General features: G+C 41.0%; 1 protein-coding gene across 3 annotated transcripts in view; it reads right to left on the bottom strand.

Annotated features, from left to right (window-relative positions):
• LOC109835714 overlaps positions 1-9831 on the bottom strand; it is an 85004-nt gene extending 75173 nt beyond the window's left edge. The window contains exons 1-2 of one of the 3 annotated variants that reach the window (XM_020403721.1): positions 9750-9831; positions 7318-8341 (exon numbers count right to left, since the gene is read on the bottom strand). In XM_020403721.1, coding sequence (XP_020259310.1) covers positions 7506-8330 — 825 coding nt within the window. In that variant the 5' untranslated portion in view covers positions 8331-8341; positions 9750-9831 and the 3' untranslated portion in view covers positions 7318-7505. Of the gene's footprint in view, positions 1-7317; positions 8347-9749 lie in introns of those variants that run through there. The other 2 variants (XM_020403720.1, XR_002245679.1) reach the window with 2 other exon arrangements.

Genomic DNA, 10081 nt, shown 5'->3' with positions numbered 1-10081 from the left:
AAAGGCCGAGCACTCACAAGTGTCTCAGCTAAGCCGAGACACTCACAAGTGTCTCAGCTTGGCTGAGACACTTGTAAGTGTCTCGGCCACGCCGAGACACTCATAAGTGTCCGCAACCCCCAGAATGCTGTTTTGGCTGTTTTTAACCGTTTTTCGACGTTAACCATCTGGATTTGTTCCAACTGATCTGAATCTATCTAAGAACGTGGTTAAGTGGTTTTAACTGAAGATAAGAGAGAATCAACCATTCTTATCCGAACACAGGGCTCCTGAAGCCTATAAATACAGCCCCAGGGCCTTTATTTTTTTTCTTATCCGAACACAGGGCTCCTGAAGCCTATAAATACAGCCCCAGGGCCTTTATTTTTTCAGATCTGAAATTCTCGAGCATTGGCGAAGCCCTGCCGGATTGAGGACTGAAGAGCCACAAATTTCAGAGAGGAGGAGGAGACTTCAGTGGATTCTTCGGCATAAAAAAGAGGAGTTCGTCAGATCTACAGCCCGGTTCGTCCCTTAAGATTACCCCGTTACGGTGATCTTAAGAAGAGCATTATCTTGCTGTTGCCGAGATAAGCGCTTCGGCTTCTTGATTCCTTCACGAATCGACGAAGTTCTGGATCTGATCTGATCATTTGGTGGTCCATGGATATCAACGTCCCCGTCACAGGCCAAGATCCCACACAAGCAGAAGATCGATAAACAATCTCTGCGCTGTTTGACGAGAGTTGTACTTTTTTTTATTTTCATTGTGTAAAGGTCTTATAAAAAGACTAATTTTACTTTGAATCTGTAATCGATAAATGTGTAATGGATTCAGCAATGAAGAAATCAACTTTCACCGTAAACAATCTCTTCTAAGGTGTTCCATATATATAGAAAACCTAAAACCAAAACAGACTAGGAATCCTAAAACCAAAAACAAAACAAATTAGGAATCCTAATAACCTGTTACCAAAGCAGATTAGGAATCCTAATAATCTCATGTTACCAAAATAGAATAGGAACCTGCTATCCAACAATTCTCTACCTTGACGAAGTATTCCCAAAACTGAGCCAACACCAACATGAGCACCAATGCGTCGTCTCACCAAATTTGGCTACACCAATGTGGTTACCTACGTACCCCATCTCCTAAGGGATCAAGCTGCCCATAGTTCATCCAAATGGCCGTCAACGGCCTCAACAATCATGAATGTGCAACAAACTTTTACAATGATCAAACTTATTGCTCGGAACCACCTTAGTGAGCATATCCGCCCACCAATGTGGTTACCTACGTACCCCCTCTCCTAAGGGATCAAGCTGCGCATAGTTCATCCAAATGGCCGTCAACGGCCTCAACAATCACGAATGTGCAACAAGCTTTTACAATGATCAAACTTATTGCTCGGAACCACCTTAGTGAGCATATCCGCCGGATTATCCTTCGTGTGGACCTTCATAATATCCACATCACCATCTTCAAGAACATCTCGAACGAAGTGATAACAAACATATATGTGCTTTGTCCTCGCATGAAAACATGATTCTTAACCAAATAGATAGCACTCATACTATCATAATGAATAGTGACAGACCGCTGCGATATACCAAGTTCCTCCAAAAGTCCTCGAAGCCAAATAGCTTCCTTCACAGCCTCCGTAACTACCATATACTCTGCCTCCATTGTAGACAAAGCCACCATCAACTGTAAGGTGCATCTTCAATACACCGGCGCACGGGTCAAAGTAAACACATACCCCGTAGTAGACCGACGCTTATCCAAATCTCCGACATAATCCGAATTAACATAGCCAATGCATAACTGCCCACCTGTAGTGTCCCACTTATAAATCAAACCAACATTGAGCGTACCTCAAATGTACCTCAAAATCCATCTTATGGCGTCCCAATGACCCACTCCTGGATCATGCATGTATCTCGAAACCATGCTCACCGCCTGTGACAAATCTGGTCTCGTACATACCATTGCGTATATCAAGCTCCCAACTGCGCTCGTATATGGAGTCTTCGATATCAACTCTCAATCGTCAGCTGACTTCGGTGAAAGGTCAGCTGAAAGCTTCAAATGGGCTCTAATGGTACACTAACTGGCTTCGTATCCATACTAACATGAAATCGCTGTAGTACCTTCTTCAAATAAGCCACCTGTGTCAAATAAATTCTACCCTTCTTCTTGTCTCTGCCGATCTCCATCCCTAAAATGTGCTTCGCCTCACCCAAATCCTTCATCTAAAACTCCTTTGAAAGTCGTGCATTCAACTCATCTATAGCAGATCTGGAAATAGAGGCAACCAACATGTCATCGACATAAAGTAATAAATAGATATACACACCTCCTTTCAACTTGCAAAAATATACACAAGGATCAAACTAACTCCGAGTGTACGAATGACCAATCATAAAACCATCGAATTGCATATACCACTGTCGAGGAGACTACTTCAAACCGTATCGCGATTTCTTCAACCTGCAAACCAACTTATCTTTCCCTGCAGCTCAAAATCCCAATCGCTGAGTCAAATATATTTCTTCATCAAGATCACCATGAAGAAATATCGTCTTCACATCTAACTGATCTAACTCCAAACCATACTGTGCCACCAAAGCTAGCAAAATCTGAATCGAAGAGTGCTTCACCACCGAAGATAAAATCTCATTATAGTCAATACCTTCCTCCTGTGCATAGCCCTTCATAACCAATCTAGCTTTGAACCTTAATGGAGTGCCCTCAATGCCCTCCTTCTTTGTGTATACCCACTTGCAACCAATTGCCTTCCTCCCCTTTGGAAGATCAACAAGCTCCCACGTATCGTTCTTATGAAGAGACTCCATCTCCTCCTGCATAACCACCTGTCACGAATCAACCTCCGACCTCTGCTCGGCCTCTCTGAATGTAGTAGGCACCATCTCATCGATACTCTCTACCGGAAGTGCGAACGTAACTGTGTTGGCATAATATGTTGGCATCCGTATGTCTCTCCTCTGTCTCCGAACCGCAATAGAATCCTGAACCTAAGCTATTAGTCCCTAATCCTGCACATCAGTACTCGTATCCTCCATGTCACCGTTGTGTTCGCCTGGTGTCACCTCAGTCGGTACTCTAATGGATATTATACCATATGGACACTATAGAGCTACATCGATCTCCACCACCTGCAATATCTCCTCTATCGGGTCGCTCTCCACCTGATGTGAGATGGGAATCTTTAAGATAGAAGTCTCATAGAATGTGACGTACCTACTCAGCACGATCTTTCTATCAACTGGATCCCATAGCTTGTATCCCTTAACACCACGCTTGAATCATACAAATATGGCCATCCTAGCTTGAGGTTCCAATTTATCTGTTCTCACATGATAAAATACAGGGCACCCAAATACCTTGAGCTGGTCATAGTCATGTGTTGGCTCTCCCGACCACATTTCCATAGGGGTCTTCCCTTCAATCACAGATGAAGGCAGCCTATTAATGAGGTGGCTCGCATATATAAGTGCTTCAGCCCAAAAGATCTTCTCCAAACCACTCTACGATAATAAGCATCGGACCTTCTCTAATAAAGACCAATTTAACCTTTCTGCCACCCCCATTCTGCTACGGTGTATGACTAACCGTGAAGTGCCTCTCTATGCCCTCGTCTCGACATAGCTGCAGAAAGGGGTCTGAAGTATATTCACTACCGTTATCGGATCGCAACATCTTAATCTTTCTCCCAGTTTGTAGTTCTAATCTCTTCTTCCAATCCACAAACAAATCTAAGACTTCATTCTTATGCTTCATGGTGTACACCCAACATCGCCTAGAATAGTCATCAACGAACGTGATGAACCAATGTCGACCACCAAGTGATGCAGTCTTGGTGGGACCCCAAACGTCTATGTACACGTAGTCCAGGATGTCCCTTGTCCTATGAATGGACAGTCCGAACTTCACCTTCATCTTCTTGCTAAGAACACAGTGTTCACAGAGTTCCACATTACCATTCTTGGATCCCTTCAATAGCCCCTGCTTGCACAAAACCTGCAGTGACTTCTCTCCTGTGTGCCCCAACCTATAATGCCAAAGTCTACTCATGTCCGCCTCTGAAATAGCTGAAGCTACCTGGCCAATGTCGGTGCTCCCCTTCAGATAATACAAGTTTTAAATGTGGACTCCCTTCATCACCACCAAGGATCCCTTTGTAACCTTTGCTACAACGTCCTCAAAGGTAACCTTGAATCCCTTCGCCTCTAAAGCTACAACTGAGATAAGATTCTTCTTTAGCTGAGGAACAAATCTTACCTTCTTCAATTCACGAACTACTCCATCGTGCATCCGAATACGCATGGTACTTATCCCACAAATGCCATAGGATTGATCATTTTCCATGACAACAATACCCCCATCGAGCTTCTCAAAAGATGCAACCAATCTTGCCCAGGGGTCACATGATAGGTAGCGCCGGAATCAAGCATCAAATCTAAAGCATCCAAGTGGTTCACCTTCAGAGTAATCAGTAGAGAAAAACTCGAATCATCGGAATCATCGTCTTTCGTAATATTCATATCATTGGCCTTCGGGCCCTTTTTCTTACCATTCTCTTTCTCCTTGAGCTTTGGGCAGTCTCTCTTCCAATGTCCCTACTCCTTGCAGAATGCACATTGGTTCTTTGCTAATTGGTGGCGGCTTCTTGACTTTGACCTCCCTCTATTACCATCTTTTGTATATGGGTTTCTACCTCTCGTCGACAAGGCCTCGCCTGAAGTACTAGCACGGGAAGTCTCCTTGTCCTTTCTCCTCAAATTATAATTCGTCAATGCATTAGTAACTTCACTATAGCTGATAGAAGATTTCCCGTTCAACAAAGTGAGCACAAAGGTGTCATACTCCTCATCCGGTAAGGAGCCCAATAAGATAATAGCCTTATACTCATCCGATATCTTCTCATCAACATTCGCCAAGTCTGATAACAACTTTATATAGTTGTTCACATGAGCCGCAAGCGAGGTGCCTTTGGATATCTAAAATATGAATAACCTATGCAGCAAGTGTAACCGATTCTCAACACTCTTCGTAAGGTACTTCTTGTTGAGAGTTTCCTACATCTTCATTACAGACGTCACCCCAATCACATCATACTTCAGCTCCTATTCTAAACAGGACCTGATCACCCCACAAGTGTTCCTATTCATCTTTTCCCATATCGCCTCTTTATATTTTGGTGGTCTCTCGTGGATCATGATGGTCTCCTCCAACTTCTGAGCATTGAGCGCATCCTATACGTCGCTCATCCACAAACCAAAGTTGATTTTACCGTCATATTTCACCACACTAATTTTAGTGTTCTGAAAACTAACTTGAACTGTACTCGCCATCGACTTGCTGCTTTCACCTTCTTCTCCCATTGCAAACTAACTCCAAGTTGTAGAGAAAGAATCAAACTTTGATAGAAATTAAGAATTACCCAACTGAACCCTAGATCAGATTCTAAATAGATCTCATGTCCACACGAGAAAAGCGAAATCTCCAACGGTAACTCCTAATGCTATCTCCACCGAAACCTAGAACTCCAAGAACCAAGCTTCACACATGAATCTTCCTCCACCTAATTCCAAAAAACCCTAGATCTGAAATATGGGCTCTGATACCACTTGTTGCGCACAGCAAAAATTTCAACAGCACCTCGGCGCAACAACAAGAGAGTCAGGTCGCAATGGAAATTCCTGTTTCACGAAGGAAACAAGAACCAAAAGTAAAATATCTCAACAAAGTGGGATATCAGCTCTTTCTCTCATCAGTTCTAGGGCTGACCGGTCGAGGGAACCTAAATAAGCTATTATAAATCATACAACCCGCGAGACAACCAATTTTACGTGGTTCGCCAATTTGCCTACGTCCACGGGGAGAGGATGGGGAGATTCCACTAAATCAAGGAGAGTACAAAGGGTTACAATCTCACAAAACTCACAAACTAACCCTCAACCAAAGCTCTCAACTTGCTCACAGTATCTCTCTCTCACAATGCTCAAAAAGTCTCTTTAATCTCTGATTACAACTCTCCTTATTTTGATGATTCTAATCTCTTCTAATGCGTTCCATATATATAGAAAACCTAAAATCAAAACAGACTAGGAATCCTAAAACCAAAAACAAAACAAATTAGGAATCTTAATAATCTGTTACCAAAGCTGATTAGGAATCCTAATAACTTCATGTTACAAAAATAGATTAAGAACCTGCTATCCAACAAATTGTATTGTATCTGCATGCGTCTTATGTTCCACGAAACATTTTTATAACATTAATAAATAATATTTTCATCACCCAAAAAGTTGCTTTATTTTTGTCATCAGATTTAACTATCTACAAAATTCTCTCTTCTCTATCTCCCTCACTCTCGTACAGTTTTCTAAGTTAAAGAATCTTTCAAGAAATCAGTTCAAGAACCAAGAATGATCAAGGCATCATCTTCTTCATCTTTCCACAAGGAAAATTGGAGATCAAGGAGCTTGAGCTATTGCAACCCCATACTAATTTGCCGTTAATTTTCTTTAAAGAAAGTTATTTACTTTGTTGTGGTTTTGCTTTAACGAAGATGAAACTGGAGAATAATCAGATGAGAGTAGATGCAAAAGATGCAGAGAAAGGTAAGGAAAGCAATAAAAATAAGTCATGGTATCACATATTTTTTCAACATAAAACCCTGATTGCACAGATAATTTTACGGTACAAGTGATAAATAATATGAACCAAGATATTACAATACGCAAAGCCAGTTTAATGTTTACATCTTGTATGGGAATGAATACACTAATCACTGGTACAACAGAACATTTACATCGGCTTCCACGAAACAAGATTTTCCATCACATGCAGTGTTTATAAGACAGAATGTTTTACATCCATCCTGCAGAAATTAATAGCACCCATGTTATTTGCTCCTAGAAAATTTCTTGTAGAAAGAAGTTGAGAAGCAATAAACTTTAAAGGATTGGCGATCAGATTACGAAGCATGAGTATTAGACAAAAAAATAATAATTTTAATAACGATAAAATGTGTATTTTAAATGGAAAAAAGCTGTGTACGGAGCCTTTTGCTGGCAAAGTGGTAATAGAAAGAGAGGAGGCTAGTTTTGGTTGCAGATGAGACTCTTGAGAGCGGAAAAATTGAAAACGATTAAGTTCTCAAAATAAGTATTGAATGAACTTTTCCTAAGTGAGCAATCTTTTGTATGATTGACGCCCACTCACTTTCATATGCCCATATAAATTAGTCTAATTAGGTCTGGAGCTTCTTACCCATACGATCAACACATGTTTCTTGTGACAGTCGCATATACCAAATTAAGACCTGCAAGCACAGCTTTATTTATTCATGCAAAAGACTAGTTGCCCATTACAGTACGTGACTCAGAAAAAAGACTTCAGACTTCACCCGGAGCACAACATCACTCCGAACCCATGGAAACCTTAGCAGGCTCACATTTATTCCATATACAGCATTATTATTTAAACCCACAGGATATCACTCGGCCACAGCCTGTGCCTTAGGAGCAACGATAGTACTCGGATCCCTCTGCAGTATGCCAAGATATTCCAGCAGTTCAACCATGGTTTTAGCCACAACCGTTACTGGATCATAATTCGGTGCTGGTCCCTCAACCACAAGTTTCTGAGGAACCCATTTATAGGTAGGATCAGCATCATAGAACAAACAACATCCAGAGAGCTGTCCCCACCGATGGACCAGGGTATCGACCCAAGCGGGGGCGTTCTTGCTTTCCTGCCATGTCCTCCTAAAATAGCTACTAATCGGAATAAACCTCGCAGACTCACAGAACATGCCAATCACAATGAGCAGCGCTTGGGCAGTTTTCTTGACGTCAGTTGTTGGGGTTTGAAGCCATTGTGCCGCGTATATGAGCTTCTCACGCCCAAAGGTGAGTTTAGTGAGACCTCCTGTTGTCTCCAAGCCAGCTGCGCGTAACAGGTCATTGTAGTTATGCCCGTAACGAAGAAGTGTTGAGTTTTCAGCGATCAGGTGCTGATCTCCCAGCTCGAACCATTTACCGTCGTTGTTTAGGCAAAAACCCTGTAAGTAGAGCTGATCGCGTCGGATCCTCAGCCTGACCGTCTTCCCGCCATCGGAAGCAAGTACAACGTCGTACCAAGTGAGATTCTTCAGAAAACCAGGATCCTTTTCATTGAGTACGGTGGGGAGTACAGGGCGATTGCGACACCAAGTTGCTGCGTTCTCTTGACGCATCGTCTCGATCTTGCTCACGTAGTTTCCCGCTGTCAGAGCATAGCTAAGGCTGATCTCTATGGATTTGATCTGGCTGGCCTCCATTTTCTCACTCCCTGCACTAGATAATTGTACGACTAATCTTAAAACGGAAACGACCAGACGATTGTGTGAGTTTCGTCGCGTTGGGGGAAGGGGGGGTTGGGGGGTGGGGAGGGGGTTATGAAAACATTGCAAATAGAGTTAGAAGATACATACTACATAGTTAAGTACGCTTGGACTCATGATTCAAATAGGATTCATTTTGATTGAACTGGGTCCAAATACATTATCCTAGCCCATCTAGATACTCCAAAGATTTGATGAGTGGAAGAGATCTCTAACAATAATCAAGATAATTGCCGGATTTGAGCTCTCTCACTACGCTTTAATGGTTTAATGATAAACATCTGATGATACCTGAATGATTATAATTTGTTCATACACTAAGATGAAATTTGCACTTATTCTCAACCTTCACTTAAAACAGGCTTAATATCAGAACCCCCTAACTTTAAATGATTATTAGAAACCCCCATTAACTTTTAAAATATCAAAAAACCCCTTAAGTTTAGGGGTTATCAGAAAACCCCCTTTAACTTTAAGGTTTTATCACAAACCCCCCCTAACTGTGTTATCCCTTATTATCCCAATTTCTCAGCAAACAGAAACACTCCCCAGTTACGGATTTCACCCCTGCGTAATGAAAAAATTTAAAATTTAGTTTTACACATTAATCTTATTTCTTGTAGGAAAAGCTCGCCCACAAAAAATATGTAGGGTGCTAAACCGTATCCGTATCCGAGGAAATATCCGCAACTATATTCGTTAGGATACGGATATGGTTAGTCAAATCTATAACCGATACGATATGGTTACGGATATGGTTTTGTAGTGAAATATCTTTATCCGTATCCGAAATATCCGAATACATATTAGTCATACTCTTACGATAGTTTACATTATTAGATTATGGATTTGTGATTAATTTTGATGATCAAAATATCTAATCTTAACTTTTCAATTATAATGAACATATTAACAAACTCTTTTGTATCACATGAACTATGTTTTTCTCCATACTATCTAGTTTGTTCATATCCGTTTTGTTTCCGCATGCATATCCGCTCATATATCCGCATGTATATCCGTAACCATATCCGATTTTAACGGATATGGTTATAAATTTTTCTTACCGAGGTATATCTGTATCTGTATCCGTATCCGAGATGGGTAAACGGATATGGATATGGTAAGCATCATATCTGAACTGCATCCGGACCGAGTGCACCCTTAATAATGAGGGATAACGCCATTATGGGCTTTTTTATATAATACCTTAAAATTTAAGGGGGTTTGCTGATAACCCCTAAACCTAAGGGGGGTTTTCTGATATAATGCCTAAACAAAAATCATATCGTAATTAAAGAACCAGTGTTAAACATGCAAAGCAATAGAGAAACCCATATACTAAAACTACAATACCTTCACCTGCTATCTTCACCCCTTCCTCGATGTTGCTAACTTTATCTAAGGCTGAGGGGGGTATTTATAAGTGCTGAGAACCAAACATCGTACATCTTGATATTTTTTATATAGAATGGAGACAAGAATTCAGCATTATTAGAATTGGACAAGAGCACAGCAATATTTGAATTGGACAAGAGTAGTGCAAGGACCTTGGTTTGGTTAAACAAAATGGGGTATCTAACTTATAACCTCATGCAGTAAATGTAAAAAATATATGAAGAAAATAATTAAACAGTTTCAGAAGTCAGTAATTGAAAAAATATATTTCAATTGGGCTTAGGACCTTG

Source organism: Asparagus officinalis, chromosome 3 (genome assembly GCF_001876935.1).
Source record: "Asparagus officinalis chromosome 3, Aspof.V1, whole genome shotgun sequence".
Lineage (NCBI taxonomy): Eukaryota > Viridiplantae > Streptophyta > Magnoliopsida > Asparagales > Asparagaceae > Asparagus > Asparagus officinalis.
Note: the sequence above shows the minus strand (reverse complement) of the source record. Positions and strands in the feature narration are given on the sequence as shown.